The 19586-nt window shown below is 40.7% G+C and overlaps 1 protein-coding gene and 1 pseudogene across 4 annotated transcripts in view; one reads left to right on the top strand and one right to left on the bottom strand.

The window, feature by feature from the left end:
* The window catches only part of cadm1b (cell adhesion molecule 1b), a 254336-nt gene that overhangs the window by 175164 nt on the left and 59586 nt on the right, over positions 1 to 19586 (top strand). For 3 of the 4 annotated variants that reach the window (XM_061681795.1, XM_061681793.1, XM_061681797.1), the window contains one exon: positions 13629 to 13649. The exons of the other annotated variant lie outside the window; for it this stretch is intronic. In XM_061681795.1, coding sequence (XP_061537779.1) covers positions 13629 to 13649 — 21 coding nt within the window. The remainder of the gene's footprint in view (positions 1 to 13628; positions 13650 to 19586) is intronic. 4 annotated transcript variants of the gene reach the window in all.
* Positions 1059 to 1166, bottom strand: LOC133405635 (5S ribosomal RNA; annotated as a pseudogene).

Here is a 19586-nt window from a genome sequence, read left to right as displayed (position 1 = left end):
TCACAAACATAGAATTTTTTATAATTACTTGGAACAGGCATTAAAAAATAACCTTATAATGAGGCGCATGCTGTTTCACCATGTACATGGTTTTCCTTTATTAAACCGTTGAACATCATTTCCTTCGTACACCATTTTATTTCTTCTTGGTTGTTTTGTTTCTGGCCAATGTTTTCTGCAATGGTTGATTGATATTCACTGAGCTTCACAATTACCGTAATTTCTCGTGTATAATGCGCACCCAAGTTGAACTCAAAGTTTTGGAAAACCCTTCTACCTATGTATAATGCATTTTTACAATACATGATTTTGCTTCTACCCCTATGATTAAAACATGAAGTATTATCTGTATTTTGTTAGTTTTTTTTCAAAGAATTATTCTGTAGTTAAGCACTTTATTTGAACACGTAATCCTTTTTTAAATTTACTTGCTCTTATTTTGAAATTCACAGCCCTACTTTTATTTAGTAAATTAGAAAACACACAGTTGTGCTCATATGTTTGATTACCCCGGCAGAATTTGTAAGATGGGTACAATTCTTGAAAGAAAACATGAAGGACCAGGTGAAACACATTTAATTTTATTTTAATGGGATTCAAATTAAACGGTCACGCATTTCAGAAAAGCATTATCATTAAACAAAACATAACCATAAAGAAATTAATGATGGTTCTTGTTCAGTCTTCAGTCATATTTAAAAAAAATATATATATATATATATTTCACAAATTCTGCCAGGGTATGTTAATTTATGAGCACAACTGTACATATATGTAGTCATACGTACCCCTGTCATATTGGAATGAAAGTGTAGGCTACACCTTTGTTATAACCACTAGGTGGCGGTGGCATTTTGGAATCAAAGTGTACAGCTTTTTCATAACCACTAGATGGCGGCATACATTTATAAAATCTATCTATCCATCCATCCATCCATCCATCCATTTTCTGAGCTGCTTCTCCTCCATAGGGTTGCGGGCGTGCTGGAGCCTATCCCAGCTATCATTGGACAGGAGGCGGGGTACACCCTGAACTGTTTGCCAGCCAATCGCAATAAAGCTTACAGCACCTGGTATTCTCAGGCGGTCTCCCATCCAAGTACTAAGCGGCCCGGCCCTGCTTAGCTTCCAAGATCGGGCGTTCTCAGGGTAGTATGGCCATAAGCCACGTACATTTACAAAATGTGAATGTTTTTTCCATTTGCCCCTATACCTATGTATAATGCGCACTTGACAAATTTTCTGAGGGGAAAAAATGTGCATTATACACCAGAAATTACGGTACTTGTTTTTCTAGCCATTGATGGCTCTCCTTAAAAAAACAAAAAACAGCTCTCCTGTTTCCATGTTGACTGCAACTCCAACTAGTGAATGTAGTCTTGACAGGAAAAACACAATTGAAAAACGGGCGGACTCAAACAAAAGATGCTATCTTCTCAGGTGTGTATCAGATTATTTCATGACAAACCTAAATGTTTTCAAGAAAGGAATTTGCCTCACTGTTCCAATATGTTTTTAAGGGCAGTGTAGGTATATTGTCCCAGCTCTTTTATATATTACATTTTGGTAGTTAATTTGCCCAGCACTGCTGGTAGTGTAATAATCGAGCCATTTTGGTGGCTGAAATTGAGGACAATCTGTAAATAGCAAGTGTGGCATAAATTAGCTGCTACCTGCTCGTGGAAGGGAGAAAAAGGCTTTGTTGCGTCTCATAAATGAGTCTTGGCTGAGGCCCCGCTGGTTTAATATTCTCTGAGCGCTTCCAGACAGCGAGTGGCCGTACAGCAGCTGTCTCTTGAACTCGCTTTTGGACCTATCCTCCTCCACTTAGCCCCTTTGACCGGCCTCCTTTTCACCGGGCCGGCTGTGGCGATGACAGGCACTGTCACACGCTTCTCCTAATGTCCTAATTACCGTCTCTCTCTTTATTTCTTTTTTTGTTTTTTACTTCTCTCTCTGTGTACACTAAGACAATTGTACATGTGAGTAAGCAGTCCCCTCTGAGTTCTTCCCCGAGAGAGACGACCCTTTCTATGCGTTCTCACAATAGCAAAATAAAGTTAACTTTGAAAGCTTTTTGGAGGCTAAAAATATGTTCACTCAAAATTAAAACTCGCTCTCATTCACTAATGAAACAGTCACGTGCACGTACACTACTGAAAATGCTCTCATAATAAAATGTTTTCCCACTAATTTACACTACTAAAATATTTTCACTGTCACTCATGGGGACACTCTCACACACACGACTAAAACATTCTCAGATTCACTACTGAAAGACTGACGCACACGACTGAAATGCTTAAATTACTTCAACACTCTCATCCACTTCTGTAATGGTTTTGCTCACACACACTTCTGAAACATTCCCATACAGTAGTATCCTAATTTTAATTTGCCTACTGTATAAAACACTCTCATAAACACCACTGATTTTTTTTTGCCCATACACACTCTACTAAAACGCTCTCACACTTTCCAATGAAACTCACGCTCACTTAAAAATTTTCATATTCACTACTGAAACACTCACACACACTACTAAAATGCTCTCAGACACATTTTAAACACATTCACGAACGACTGAAAATCACTTTGCACGCATAACTACGCTATTAAAATGCTCTTACACTCACTAATGAAACGCTCTCTTATACACACTTTTCATTGAATCAGTCAACAGGCACTGCTTTGTCTGCCCCAAAATAATAATGATAATAATAATGATAGCTTGGGTTGGGGTTCGGTTTAGGCCCTAACCCCTTTAATATAGCACCTTTCAAAGCACCTGAGGACCTTAACAGTATTACCTGGAGGTAACTTACAATTTTAAGTATGTTAGGAGTACGATGTTAGCAGAAGAAGAGCTAGCTTTAGCGACAACTTTATAGCCAACCGGCGCATAGGGATGCAATAATAAACCACAATAGAGTGGGGTAACAATACTTTTATGACCCGTACTTCTTTATTTGATTTTTATTATTATTTTTTACCAAAATGCTAATGTAGTGCCACTAACATGAGGCTGAATTACTCTGTGTGATGGTAGCAGGTCTTCGCGAAGGGAAAGTTATCGTGGATAACTTGAGTCCTACTGGAGCGGCTCCAACTACCAGAGACAAATTCCTTGTGTTTTTTGGACATACTTGGCAAATAAAGATGTTTCTGATTCTGATAATCTTTTAAAAATGTTAATCAATTTGTCGCTACGCTACTTTAAAATGATTTCCTCTTTCTCCTGCTGCAGCAAACGTTCCTGCCGCAACTTGCCTTTTTTAAAAAAGAACAGACTAAGACAGAAAAGAAGCCCTTGCGAGAAGAATTTGCAAAAAATGGAAGCGTGGCCGGAAATAGACAGCGTGAATGAAATGTGATGAGTCACTTTGCAGTGGATGGTGGTGGCGGCGGCGGCTTTTAAGACGGTGCTCAGTCAGCTGTTCTTGTTAACACGAAAGCGGCGCGACTGTGGCCGACGGCAAGAGGAAATCATTGCAGCTTGCAGGGAATGCGCTCGTTCACTCGCTCGCTCTGTGATTTATGGAGCTGTGAAGTCACAGCATTTGTCACAATCAGCACTCTTAATGGTGTGTTGCTATAATTCACTGTTGGCTTCCTATCAATGTTTATTTGAGACATCCTGTCTGCAAGAGATCTTTTGTTTCATTATGTTCAGATTTGTTTTTCCACTTTTTTCCTGTCTTTTTTTTTGGGGGTGAGGCAACGTTAACTCAATCATTTAAAAATGAATACCTCTGACAGCGCCAATCAAAACGTAGCAAGTTTTTCTACTTTAGTCTAACCTAAAACCAAAGAAATATGTAGAAAAGAAGACGGAAAAATCAATCATCAAAAATCAACCATCAATTCTTATACAATTTGAACTTGTCTGTTGGTCTGTCTGCTCGTCTGTCTGTCCATCTGTCTCTTAGTCTGTCATTACAGTTCTTGTGTTGGATCTCATTAGAATTTACAGGTGTACCTAACACTACAGGAGAACTAAATGTAAACACTGATTTTTTTAAAGGTTGCCCTTCAACCTCCCACTCTACGCTATCAGACATCACAGAAGGTCATAAACTGGACATTTACAGCATGCATTTGCAGCTCCAGTAAAGCCGCCTGATTGGTTAATGTACTGTACGTTTACATCCGCTCTCGGGAGAACTGATTGGAATCTGCTTGCTTGTGATTGCACGAGTGTTTCGTGCTATGTCACAAAGCTTGGGAACTTGTATTTGAAAGAAGCAGGGGGGGGGGGGATTGTTTAGTGGTACTGTAAAAAATATAAATATAATAATAATAATAATAATAACCTGGAATTGATTGGCGACCAGTTCAGGCTGTACCCCGTATCTCGCCCGAAGATAGCTGCGATAGGCTCCAGCACGCCCGCGACCCTAGTGGAGGATAAGCAGTTTGGAAAATGAATGAATGAATGAATAATAACAACAATAATAATAATAATAAAGGCACGCTCACACAATTCAGTACAGTACACATCAGAATCAGAATCATCTTTATTTGCCAAGTATGTCCAAAAAACACACAAGGAATTTGTCTCCGGTAGTTGGAGCCGCTCTAGTACGACAACAGACAGTCAATTGACAGAGAACACTTTTGAGACATAAAGACATTGACAAAAAACAGTCACTGAGCAATAAAGGTTTAATAGTTATCTGGTAATGCCGGTACATTATTTATTTTTTTTGACAATTGTGCAAAAAGATGCAGAGTCCTCTAGCAGTTCGAATGACTAATATTGCAATAGTCCGGTGCAATGACCATTGTGCAAAGGGCGCCGAGACTTCAAGAAGTGTATGCAGTTTAAAGTTACGAGTCGCGCGACAATCTGGGACAATGTTGATTGTGCAAATGTTGCAGATACTCCTCAGTCAGTGTGCAAATGGAGCAGATGCTACTCTGGCATGAGTGGCCAGTATTGGTCAACAACAAAAATCCAAATAGTGCAGCGTGGCGAGACGACCACAGTGAGTGCACGAGTAATATATAATTGGCCCCACAGATATGTGACGACGAACTCAAGTAAAAAAAAAATTGCCAGCATGTTGCAAAGGAATTGTAGGTTAGGTGTTTAAGAAGTTGATCGCAAGAGGGAAGAAGCTGTTGGAATGTCTGCTAGTTCTAGTTTGCATTGATCGGTAGCGCCTACCTGAGGGAAGGAGCTGGAAGAGCCGGTGACCGGGATGTGGAGGGTCAGAGAGGATTTTGCACGCTCTTGTCTTAGTTCTGGCAGCATGCACGTCCTCAAGGGTGGGTAGGGGGGTACCGACAATCCTTTCAGCAGTTTTGATTGTCCATTGCAGTCGGAGTTTGTCCTTTTTGTAGCACCAAACCAGACTGTGATGGAAGAATACAGGACTGATTTGATGACCACTGTGTAGAACTGCCTCAGCAGCTCCCGTGGCAGGCCGTGCTTTCTCAGAAGCCGCAGGAAGTACATCCTCTGCTGGGCCTTTTTGAGGACGGAGTTGATGTTGGTTGCCCACTTCAGGTCCTGAGAGACTGTAATTCCCAGGAACTAGAAGGTCTCGACGGTTGACACAAGGCAGCTGGACAACGTGAGGGGCAGCTGTAGGCGAAGGATGCCTCCTGAAGTCCACGATCATCTCTACAGTCTTGAGTGTGTTCAGCTTCAGGTTGTGTCAGCCGCACCACAGCTCCAGCTGCTCCACGTCCTGTCGATATGCAGACTCGTCACCATCCTTGATGAGGCGGATGACAGTGCCCAGCCTCACCTGCTGTGTCCTGCCCGTCAGGAAGCTGTAAATCCACTGGCAGATGGCAGGTGAGACGCTGAGCTGGAGAAGCTTGGAATGAAAGGAGTTCAGGGATGATAGTGTTGAACGCTGAGCTGAAGTCCACGAACAGGATCCTCCCATAGGTCCCTGCACTGTCGAGGTGTTCAAGGATGAAGTGCAGTCCCATGTTGACTGCATCATCCGCAGACCTGTTCGCTCGATAGGCAAACTGCAGGGGGTCCAGCAGGGGACCTGTGACGCTCTTGAGGTGGTCCAGCACGAGACGTTCAAAGGACTTCATGACCACAGATGTCAAGGCGACAGGTCTGTAGTCATTTAGACCCGAGATTGCAGGTTTCTTGGGGACTGGAATGATGGTGGAGCGTTTGAAACAGGATGATTTGAAACATGAACTGCACCAGCCATGGGATCCTCACTCCATTCACTTCCTAGCTACCTCAGGTATGCGTTTCTTTAACGTGTGAGTCGGGAGTGGAATCTCTAATATTATTGATCCTCAAGCAGAAACAAAATCTTTTCGCAAAAGGCTTTGATTTGATGCAAATTAATACTTTTTGCGTTCTTTATCGTTGGTCTATCTACCGTATATGTCAGTGTTATTGTAATACATATTAATTTTGGATCCCAGGGTGGAACTGAATTAAAAATTTTTGGTATTGAGCTGCAAGAGTTATAGGTGTAAAATATCATATGGACCTGTCCTATTGGGTGAGAGGTGGGGTACATCCTGGACTGGTTGACAGCCAGTACAGTTCCCCACCAAACAATTATTGTGAAATGAATCCTTCTCTGACGGTGTCACTCAAATCTGAGCATTATTACCTTTGTAAAGGCATTTTCTTTCATACAGCTCTTGCATGGAATCTCATTTGGTTGTGCAGGTGTACCTAACAAAGTGGTCCATGGAATAAAGCTGGAGAGGAAATGAATCCAAGGCGCATTTGCAGATTTTCGCTTTATTTGCAGTGTCTGGTAATCAAAGTGTCGCATCCCTGAGGGCTGACAGATTGATTATCATTTCAGTTCCACTAGGTTGTCATGGAGATGCACCATGAACTGGATGCTTTAGTTGAAGGCTGTGAAAAAATAAATGCAGCAGCAGCAGTAATAATAATAAGTAAACAACACTCCCAGATAATATTTGACTAATCTGAGTTGCAATCACATGCCTTGGCTTAAACCACAAAGTGTGTGTATGGGTGTGTGGTGGTGTTTGTGTGTTTTATTTTTGGAAGTCAAAACTCCTTGGTTGGCCACCGGTCCACGCGCCATGAGTCCACTTCTACATCTGATTTCCAAATCTGATATGTCTAATTAAATGAGAACACAATGGGCAGCACACAGTGTGGCTGCATTAGAAGTACATAAACACACATGCACACAAAGGAGCTTCGGCATCACGAGCAGAAACGAGCCAATGTTTTACCTGCAAGGTAGAACATTAAATTCAAAGGCGTAGCACCGGTGCTGAGAAGACATTGTTGGCTCATTAGTGTTTCGACTGAATAGCACCAACAGAGCGAGAGCAGTGAATGTGAATCATCCTTATTTTTTTTTCTCTTTGTTTGCCGTAACTGTTACTGTTATTGCGCCTTTTCCCTTTTTCAGACTTCTGAATGGGTAAAACTAGTTAGAGTGCTAAGTCAGTTATTAGATAGTCCTTAACATTTGTGTTACTGTTCTTTAGCCCAAAACGACTTTCTTTAGGTGCCTGAGTGGATAAACTGACATACAGTTAGGAATTATAATGTTACTAGATAGTTGTTGTCTTTTTCGATTACTATAAGCTTGTCCTTATGTTGTATTGATTCCTTGGAATTTCAAATGTGACTGTGTGTGTAATAAGGAGTGACGCCACCTGACTAGTCTACTTGTATGGTTCTATTTACCTTGCTTGTTTTTGTGCCTTTTCAACAGGTGGCTTTTTTCAGGCTCTGACAAGCTGAAACATTTAGTTTTTTCCTTTTGTGAACTTTCAAGTGTGATTTTTATTTTATTTATTGAATTTTTTTTAGGAGCGACTTGACTCCACTTCCAGGTCACTCCTTCGTCTTCTCCTATTGTTCTGCTAGTGACTTTCTTTAGGTTTCTGATTGACTTCAAGTGTCTTTTAGTTAGGGGATTTAGCGCCACCTGTTGTAATAGCTCTCTAAAAGATGTTTTTCTTCTGTTCATTTTGTGGACAGAATTTATACTTAAAACGCCGGGGTTATTGTTTTTAATTACCGTGACGGCCTCATTTCACTAAGTTGTGTTTTTTTTTTTTTTTTCTGGTAGTGACTTTCTTCCAACTTGTGATTGGCTAAAACTGCCATATGCCAACTGTTGCAAGAATTAGTTTTAACGGCATGGACAGAGATTGCTTTGTCTGCATTGGAAGTACCTTTATAAAGTTTGAATATACAAATGCTTTTTGACAGCATTTTGTGTACTTTTTGTCCACATGCTACACTGAAGGTCATAGAAAATTCACTTTCTGGAAATGCTCTAGCTATTAATATTTTCAATAGCGTATTTGTTATTTTATCTATTTTTGTTGTGCCTTTTCCGTAAGCAACTTTCTTTAAGTTGACTCCAATGTGTTGATTCGAATGTTTCTATTTTTCTCGCTAATCCCTGCTATTTGTGGGAGTAGGGACGAACCCCTGCCCAAATTGTGAAAAAATGAAAATAATTGACGCTCTCCTGAAAACGTTTAAACTGTAAATATTCCGCAAACTATGATTCCAAAACAATTTAATATAATTTTAAACACAACTTACTACATGACCCTTAAAAATAAATGGCTTAGAGATTATTTGAGTTCAAGACAATGCACCAGAATTGCGTGTGTTCATGCACACATGACAAATACTCTCTGTAACTTGTAATAATGACCCAGGATAAACTTAGCTTCTTTTCAGCATAAAACGATTTCAGTCCATCAGTCTAGTCTTGTATCACTGCAGCATACATCCTTGTCACCAACCGCTACTTTCTAGGGTTTAGCGTCATCTTTTGGCATCTCTGAGCATTCTAGAAAGAGCACAAAAATCACAAATTGTTGAATTTTTCCACGAAGAGCTAAGGATAGCTTCCACAGAAAAACATATACTGTACAATATGTGTTCAATTCACTACCTTGAGGTCTTACTTTGACGTGTTGCGAAAGAAATTTCACAGGTTTTGCAAAAAAAATTCTCTATCATGATGGGTAGCTACCCACAAGTGATGACATTCCTCTTTACAAACATAATGCAACTGCCTCTCACATCCGCCGTGTGCTTCTCGCTGTGAATGCGTTCATCGTCTCCTTGAACACAACACCGCGGAACAGAGTGAGTAGATGTGTAGATTGTGATGGGAAAAAAAAGTGAGGAGACAAGGACAGACATCATTGCGAGGACGCTTCGCCTGCCCGCTCTCATGATTGACAGATGGGTGCATCGACTGCACTCTTGCTGAGGCATTTTCCCGCCCGAAATCTGTCCATCAGCGCTTGTCTAAGCAGAGCGACAGCCGTGACATCTAATCACAGGGCAGCCGGCGCCTCATAACTTGTGGCTAATGTGCTCCAGGTAACACCGCCGCCGAGGCACTATTTATAGCCCGGATGGTGGCGGCTGACAGGAAGTGCATCGCTCTGATGGCGAGGGAAGGTGTCGAAAGACTATATAACAAGTCTGTTTGGGTTTAAGTCTCATCAAACTCGACTGTGTCCGTGCATTTGACCTCACAAAGGGACTGGAGCCTAATGTTTTATTTCCTTGCTGTCACTTAGGCTGCATCACCTTAAAGCACCCGAGCTTAGGTTGGATGTCCACTATAGCGTCAAAAGTATTTGCTCACCTGCCTTGACACACACATGATTTTAAGTGATATCCCATTCTAAATCCATATGGTTAAATAGGATGCTGGTTTGACTCCTGCAGCTATAACAGCTTCAACTCTTGTGGGAAGGCTTTCAACAAGGTTTAGGAGTGAGACTATGGGAATTTTTGCTCATTCTACCAGGAGCATATTTGTGAGGTCACACACTAATGTTGGACGAGAAGGCCAGCCTCACTGGCCACTCGAAATCAACCCAAAGATGTTCTATCGGGTTGAGGGCAGGACTCTGTGCAGGCCAGTCAAGTTCATCCATACCAAATTCTCTCATCCATGTCTTTATGGACCTTGCTTTGCGCACCAGTGCACAGACATGTTGGAACAGGAAGGCGTGATCCCCAAACTGTTTGACTGTCCAAAATCTCTTGGTATGCTGAAGCATTCAGAGTTCCTTTCACTGGAGCTCAGGGGCTAATATTTTGGAAATTTCCAACTTTGCGGGAACAGTTTGGAGGTGGAACTATGTTAAAGCGAATTGAGGACCTTCATGTTCTGATTCTGATCTAGTGTTTTGCCAGCATATTGTAGCATTTTGATGCCAACAAACTATGTTGGAGTGAGTTGAGGTATCTTCATGGAGTGCTTTGCCACCATCTTGTGGAATTTTAGTGACAACTATGTCCAAGTGAGTTAAGGACCTTCATGTAGTGTTTAGCCAAAGTTCAAGGTTTGTCTTTATTCGTCTCCCTTAGGATAAATTTGTCTTGGGGCAAGGGACAGCTGCATACATGAATAAAAACAATCATACAGTACATCAACATAACATAAAGTTTATGTCATAAACAATCACATCCATATTAAATTAGTTCAAGAACACCTCCCCGCACATCCACGGTCCACACCTCGCCTCAGTGATTGTTCATGTTAATTAACTTAATTGAGTGAGGGACGAATGAGATTTTACTGTACATCTGTTTTATTTGCATCGTGGTACGTTGTATCTTCGGACAGATTTTATTAGCGCATACTCACATCTGGTGGCATCTATAAGCGAATTTTGGGGGGCGTCGATTACTTACAGTTTTCCTTTTTTCATGGCAGGGCTCAGTGGCAGGGCTCAGTCACTAGCCCCTGTCGTATACATTTTGTGCAATTTTTGTTTGGTGGTCTGCCATGAGATGTTGTTATGGAAAATATATGCCTTGGCTCAATAAAGATTGGGAAACACTGTTGGAAAAGAGTACTGTTTGTTTGTTATTTGGATTAAAAATAAATTAAAGCTGCAAGCAGTCATGAACGGGCCTTCACACCTTTTGTCATGGCAAGTTTGCAAAACGATTGTCGAACTTTGTTGCCATATTGCACCATCATTAAATGCCGTAGGCAATAAAGCTTTGTAATTTAGCGTTTCCCATCTGTCTCAGATACCTGCTTCCAATTGGGGCGGGTTTTCAGGAATTCCCTAGTAGGAGTTCAAGTACGAGCGTTGGAAATTCAAACCAAAATGGCCGACACCCTTTTCAATTTTGTGCATGGGTCCTTTTGGTCCCTGTTATGATAGAAATCCCCAATATTGTGTCCACTGGTGAAACTGGGCTAATATTTTCAAACACAATCGCATAACCTTAATACGCTACACAGAACCTCAACATTCCTCACTTAACCTTAGTATGACTTACATGGCTTTTATATACCACACATAGTATTGAGAGTGATTATTTTGACAAGACATAGCGTCAATATGCCATACACATAACCTTTAAATGCCATACATGGCCTAGACATGCTGTATGTGTAAAATACAGTGTAATTATTGTGATTTCATTTGGGACTGTAGAAACTTTTACTCATGAAAGCATTTCACCATTGCAGAAATATTCCAAACCTCCTAGGGTCGAAAATACAGTATCTACGCCAACACACATCAGAGTTTGAATTTTCTTTTCTTTTTTTAAACATTGCACGACTCGTTTCTCAAGTATCATGGCCAATTAGAAGTCTGAAAAAATTGCTGACATTTCTCAATATAGTGAGGTAGTATAAGTACTATTTATTTTAGATTTAAAAAATTGTTCCAGGCAACGTGTCTGCTGCTTGGGTCACAACTTTGATCAGCACACTAATTGCTAACTAATTTCATTCATCATTTTGGTGATGAAGCCGTGACTCCATGAGTGCTGTTTTTTTTTAGTTTATTATTATTCTTTATTTATTTATAAAAAAAATTTAGAGACGGGACTCAAACAAGTAGCCACCCCTGAGCTGTGACTCAGTTGAATCGAAGTTTTGACTGACACTCAAGAGTGTCGGCGCATCCTGATGGGCGTCCACTCACGATTTGTTTCCCCCCCCCCCGTCATGTGTGATTTGTCAGTCGCGACTCTTATGTGCCCCCGCCAACACAAGTGGGGGAATTCCTGCCATGATGGCAATGCACAAAGACGTGTAACAAGGACATGTGTCACACCTTGCACCCTTATTACACCGCCAATGACAAGTGAGACAACCCGTCTGGTCAGCCTTTGTGCTGCGCAGACGCATGCATTGCTCACTCCATGCCCACTTGTCTGGGTGCAATGTGCTGCTACAACATGCTGGGATGGCGGGCGATATACACATCAATGATGATATGCTGGAGACAATCAAGTGTGTGTGCGTGTGCGTAAGGGGTTATATGGAGTGGTATTTCCCTCACAGTTAGTGTTGTTTTTTCCTGTTTCCAATTGGTATTTTATATTACATACAGAGCAATATTTCACTCAAAATTTATTATTTTAAAAATGTAAATGTATTTGTTTTTAGTACTACTATTGCTGCTACTGCTATGATGTTTACTAATACTAACTAATACTCCTGTTTCTACGAGTACTAGATCCTGCACAGTGAGTGTATTTATTTCCTTTTTTTTTATACGTTTGTTTAAAAAAATTACATCCTATTGTTTTAATCATTAATTTCCAAAGGGGCGGCACGGTGGACGACTGGTTAGCACATCTGCCTTACATTTCTGAGGACCCGGGTTCAACTCCGGCCTCGCCTGTGTGGAGTTTGCTTGTTCTCCCAGTGCCTGCGTGGGTTTTCTCCGGGCACTCCGGTTTCCTCCCACATCCCAAAAACATGCATGGTAGGTTAATTGAAGACTCTAAATTGCCCGTAGGTGTGAATGTGAGTGCAAATGGTTGTTTGTTTCTATGTGCCCTACGATTGGCTGGCGACCAGTTCAGCGTGTACCCCGCCTCTCGACCAAAGATAGCTGGGATAGGCGTCAGCTCATCTGCGACCCGAGTGAGGATAAGTGGTACAGAAAATTCATTGGCTAAAAGTGCTTAACTAATTTTCCATGAGACATTTCCAGGAATGTACCAGAAATTTCAGAATAATTTCCATAGTGTGGCTGTCTGAGTGTTCATGGTCAAGGCACCGTCACCCACTAGTTAGTCATTTCAAAAGCATTGTGGGTTTGGTTGGCATATGTAATTTCCCCATTGTTTTTTAAGGCATATAAAATCTGCCGAGCGACATTTGACCTGGAAAAAGAACTCCCCGGCAATTCTACATTGTGTTATAAAAACGCCATTGTATGTTTTCCATACAAAAACACCGTTGTATGTGCATGTGTGTTGATGCTGAACAGATGATGAATGACATCAGCTATCTGGAGGTTATACTACCAATCCCTCTAGAGCTTTGCCAGGGGACTTTGGGAGTGTGCCCGCCTCCAGTGCTGTGTGCGAGGTGCCAGGCTAGGTGGGCAGCATTCCGAGTGGTTGCATACCCTTCTCAGCATACATATTGTGTCCTATGAGAGTGGGGACGGGGGACCAGGCATACAAAATAGTTCTTCTTCATTAACATCACTGTACATTTCACTCATTATCATCCCTTACATTTGTAATAAGTGGAGGGAAATTTATCGATTTCAATTGGACGACCTGTAAATGCCTTGACATTTATAATGTGCCATGCAATGTCTTTCTTCCTGCTGTCTCTCTGCTCATAAACTCTTTCTTCTCTTCTTCTCTTCCTGGCCTGGTGCATTAGGGGCTGCTGAAACCATCACAGGTACTGCTTTTACTATTTGCTGCCATCTCTTCATTTGTACGTGACTGTCTGCTCATCTATGCTTATTAACTTTGGACCTTTTGTATTGAGAAAGGAGGAGAAAGACATGCAGTATAGATCGAGTTGTTTTCGTTTTTAATTAAAGTCAGTCAACATTTCTTTGTCTTTAAGAGGTTAATTGGTTGCCCCATTTGTTTGTTGTTCTGAGATTTACTGTATATATATATATATATATATATATATATATATATATATATATATATATATATATATATTTAGATCCTTACAAAGTCAATAAAAGTCACAAAAGCACTCAGCTGTTGAATGGGTTTGCAGTTTATTCTCACCCCTGGTCCAATCAAATATATGCATACACTTTACTTAACGGCCACAAAATTAGGTACAACCGCAAGATTTAATTCTATCCTCTATGAGAGCCAAATTGTTCAATTTATCGACGGAGTGAGGACAAGTGGGTTTGGAAAATGGATGGATATTATTTTGGTTGTAGTTTGGCATTATCTAAACATTAAGAACAACTCTCAGTGTGACACAATGCACTTATTTGCCATCGCAAAGCGGCATTGTTAAATACTGCCAGTGGTGCCAATGGTGCCAGCAAACTTCACAACAAGCAGTTGTTGGGCAGTTTTTGAACAATTCTTTAAAAAAGAAGCAAAGTGCTTGCTTCAAACTGTTTATTGCCACTCCCATTTGCAGTTTACTATAAAATTGAACTTATAAAGAATTACATAACTTGGTCTTACAAACGTCTACTATCTTAATGCTAACGTACAATGCAAAATACCATAGAAGGATAACGAAACTAGCAACAATGTTGCAGTTTTACGTATAACCCTTCAACCAATGGATATTTGAACACACGCATATATTCTTTATCCTCCGTAAAAAATTACTAATATTACCGAAGCTCACTGAGCAGTGTAAATACAAATGTATATATTATAATTCCCCCTAGTGGCCAAGGCATGCACATCAGAAGGAGCCACGCACTGTATTAAAGCATAAAATCTTAATGCATGAACTGTTTAATTCTTTACATTCTATTTAATTATATTATTACTGTATATTTTTTAAAAGTACAATACTGTAGAGTGCTATTTGTCTTATTAAAAACATGTTTATATTTTTTTGTTGTGTTGTGGTGGACTGGAACAGATTAATGGTATTTCTACACTACTACTTCTATATTTTAACTATGCTATTGTATATAAAAATGTACCTGTAGATTCTTCTGCAGTTCAAATAAACCAACAATGAGCAATATTTAGCCCCCCGTTACAATTGTCTACTGTTATAACATCGCCTGTGTGTCCATTCACATTGCTGTTTATTTTAGCATTGCTCAGCCAAACTCCCAACAGTAACATGAGGACCGATGCTTATGCTAATGCTAATGGTAACGCAACACAACAGTATCCTAACTGGTCCACTGCTTGTTATAGACCACTGTAGTAGGGGACACTTGGTTTTCATGGCATTGATAAAGTGACAATTCTCATTACAAGCCAGTGTAGCGTCAACGTGATTGCGGAGTAGTGGCTTACAGTTCATGGAATTTTGTAGGTGCTATTAATTTCAAGTTTACTCCTTCCCCTTGAACTTATAATTGATGCTTTTTACCAACTTACAGAGCTTTTCTTTTCGTGTGATTTTTTTATTTATTTTTTTTGTCATGATGTGAGCTGCTTCTTTTAGCTTGAGAAAAACAAAGGGTGCTCTTTAATCCTTTTTTCTGTTAGACAATCATTAAACAAGGATTTTACACAGGGAGAATAAAGTTGCTCAAATTAGGCAGTGTGACACTTTTTGATACCTCCTCGTGCAAAGGTTCCTGAAGTTGTAATTATACCCTACAAGACCCAAATCCTTGTTGCTTGTGAAGGAGCGTTTCATCATGTGAAGATCAGGCTCTAATGACTGAGCGGTATAAAAAGACGCGGCTTGGAGAAACAGGCAGCATCCGAAACAGAAAAGTTTTATTGTTAATGATGTTCTGTAGTGCCGCTTGTTGCTGGAGAGGACGCACTGACTCAGGCAATTGGACACTGGCCTGTGCTGCGTTTGATGTTGAAAAATACCCCCCCCCCCCCAAAAAAAAAAGTAATAATAATAATCCAAGAGAGCATCTTCTATGATGTTCCTGAACCTCGGATCCTCTCAACTTTAGCTAAAATTGGTCTGTTTTTTTTTTACATATTGTTGCTGTCCAATGAAAAGCATGCAGCTCCAGACACATGCAATTGAGTCATTGCGATGACCTCCTTAAAATACAACAAAAAAAGACAAACAGCTGAGGGCTGGGTGCAAGTATACGGTTACGAAATAAGATATAATCCTCTGGAGCCGAGCCATCTGAACTTTGTGAATCATCTACCCATAATAAATGTCATAATATCGGTTCTTCATTGATTTTCTTGATTCTTATCAGGCTGAACATGCGTGCCGGATTCAGTCATTCAATCAGATGCACAGGTAGCAGATGCTAACATTTTTGGACGCTCCCAAGAGGCACTACTGAGCGAGCCTGAACCTGGAATTCCCTCCACACTTGCTGAAGTTGTTCAGGTTTAGCTCTCTTTGGACGATAGCGTGCCAGACCCCTCGATAGGAAATTGTGCATCCGCTTTCGCTGTGCATTGGCCTCGCTCAGTATGTTGTGATGTGACAAGAGGCAAGCAGCCATGTGTAGAGATACGGGCACTTTACTCTTCCAGACAGCTGCTGGAATGAGTGTGCATTTATCAGCCAGTCATCTGTGCCCAAATTATCCCCCGCCCACTACCACAACCACCACCACCACCCACCACCATCCGGGATTAATGACTGTCTCTCCTTATTTGCAGCCAATCATGGACCGGGATGCAGAGGCAATTGAAAATGTTTACTCCAATCGCCAAAGCCCTCCATGTTGCACAAAGTGGCCCGTTTTCACTTTGATGGGATTGGTAATCACGGCCATGTTACTTATGTGTGTTTTGAATTGGAGATGAGCCTTGGCGAAGAAGGATGCTGAAACGCCACCAACCTTGCTCGGGGCTACGGAGGATTTATTTACAGTTACTTTCTCTGTGACCGGCAGATTGGGAGCAGAGAGTAACCTTGCCTTGCACTGCCAGATATTTGACTTTTATGAAACAAACCATTTTGCTTGACACAAAACATCAAAAGTGGTGCGATGCTTATGGTTCATGTTTTTGCGACTGAGACAATATCATCAAAACTGCAGTGACGGGCCGTACATTTGGTACTAAAAGGCTTCAGTAGGGATTTACTCGGATTTAATCCAATTCTTCTTATCACCACTGTCACAATTATAGAAACCATCAATACTATTACAAAAAACAAACCCAATATAACAGCTCACAAATGTGCCACATACCTCATCTGGAATCAAATTCTATCTAATAACATAATGGAAACACAACAAAAATATGATAAAATACATGATACTCACCGGAGATGCTGATTATTAAATGTATGAAGTTTTTCTCTGACCAACCAATCAGAGGGCGGAAAATGAGTTTGAAATCTGATTGGTTACAGAAACAGTTCCATTACTAATATAGTTTAAGTTACCTCAGAAGGTCTTGGGCAGATTAGATTGACATGGCAGCACACGGTGGCTGAAATCTAATTGGACAAAGATCTAACCATACATGTACTGGAAGCAGCGCAGCCAATAAAATGCTATGATATGAAAAGAATAGACTTTTGGAAATAAAGTAGTATAATTCCATGTAACAAATTTAGGAGAATTTAAGTTGCAAATGTAGTAAATGTTTAGGCCAGCAGAGACTTTGCTGTCCCTGACCACTTACAACTTTCAACAATAAACATTTACTTCCAAAAAAAAGCAAATTATTTTCTTTGTTTCGTAAAACATGAAAGAGTCATGTTTTTCGTAGAGCAGTTGTTTTTTTAAATACTGCACTTCTTATAGCAACACTTGGCAATCGATCCAGTTTTAGCCAATCCAAAGCCTTATTCAGTCACTTGCCAAAATTAAAACCTTTTGGGACAATACACTCAAAGGGCACATGGGAACTCACCTGACAGTTTGTTATTAATATTATGTGAATAGTCCTGATGATGTCTAAAAGGGGAATCACTGGCGCAGTGAGCGCGTCGTCTGAATTTTAGCGCAGAAGCCGACGTTATTGCCTCCATTATCAGCTGACATTTTGTCCGTTTTCACCCATTACCTCGCTTTTGTCCCAAACCGACGGGGCCTAGCAGCAAAGCAGAATCAAAAGGGCGGCTTATTGCGTCAGATGATTGGTCCGAGGTGCTTTTTTTTCCCGCGAGGTTAATTTCTTATTGCAGGAGTTCACGGTGAATCATGTTAGTTTGCCTGTCTGTTCCCATTATCTCTCCGGGGCAAAACAAATGCACGGCCCGCTTTTATTTTTCCCTTTTATTATTCCTCTCCACTTTGTAAATGTCACAAAAGCAATAGAGGTTTGTGTGACGACTCGGGCATGTAAATGTGCTTTTGATGTTTGCGCCTGCGTCTGCAGCTGATAGCGTAGCGCCTCCACTGGTGTGAATCTGAGACATTCTAATGTATTCCTGGCCCGGGTAAAAATAGCACAAGGTGACTTTAAATTCTCTCCCAGAAAACAACAAAGGAAGAACAAGAGGCTTTTTTTGTGTGTGTATGTGAGGTGTGAGTTACTACGACAAGGTCCGGGATCTGTCTCGGAACAGCGCTTGTGTACCGAGAGCCTCTCCCGAAGCTCTTTTCCATGCCAAGAGATACGCGACAGCACACTGAGCACACACTGGTCACATGGACGCTCAGATGGAGGGCTCTGATAAAGCTGAGCCCATCAACGGCATTCAGCTCCGCCTCCTCTCTTCCTTCTATTTTGAAGATAATATCGTGTCAATAAATACACAATGATACATCACAACATATATGAAAGTGAAGGTAAGACACACGGGGCCTCAGTCACTAACTTAAATCGTGCATACACACGTTTTGACGCACAAATCTACAATTCATCAATATGTTCATATTTGTTTTCATTCGTACTCTGCGGACAAATTTAGAACATCAGACCATGCATACATACGCACAAACAATGAAGGATCAGCTTTTGAAAAAAATGTCAAAAACACATCTATTACCCAAGATTCACAACGTATTAGAACTTCAGTCATTCATAAAAAAACAATAATCATAGTTTTAATGACAATAACGGAAATCATGAATTTGCTATTGAGTTCACTAATGTCCTAAATAACCATGAAAGGACACTTCTCATCACTTTTACCTTTGTTCTGTTCAAGTGCTTGTAAGTGCTGTATGTATTTATCCACGGCTGTTTGTGTGCTGGCAGTTGTCATGCAACGTGCAGATTGTGCGAGATCATGCTTTGATCGCGCACCCGGAAAAGCCATCAAACCGCTCACATTCATCCAAGGCTTCAAGGTTTTCGTAACAATCAAATACACAAATCTCGAACATTTTATGTGCTGCATTCTCTATGATGATGAATGGTTAACATTATTATATGTTGTCAGTTTCTGTGTTTAATCGGCTTTACGATGATACAAACCTTTTGAAAATAGGATAAAAATTAAGAACGTTTTTTGGGGCCATGTCTCGCAACGTTCAACCTTCACGCAGTGGCTGAGATGCATCAATCCGACGCCCTTTTATAAGGAAATAGGGGAGCGGTATATGCCGCGGCCACAAGCCAATCATTTGTTATAAATTCTGACTCACTAACATGGACACAGTGGTGAGAAGAAAATTGGTGTGAAAAAGTCATGAATCCGACGGTGATTTTGTGTGTATACTCAACTTGTGTGCAGAGTAAGAACAATTATACACATTTATTATTGAATGAGGCCCATTATGTGTAAACATGTTAAACAAAATAGCCATTATTTCATAAGCATAAGGGC

The sequence above is a fragment of the Phycodurus eques genome, chromosome 7, assembly GCF_024500275.1.
Source record: "Phycodurus eques isolate BA_2022a chromosome 7, UOR_Pequ_1.1, whole genome shotgun sequence".
NCBI lineage: Eukaryota > Metazoa > Chordata > Actinopteri > Syngnathiformes > Syngnathidae > Phycodurus > Phycodurus eques.
Note: the sequence above shows the minus strand (reverse complement) of the source record. Positions and strands in the feature narration are given on the sequence as shown.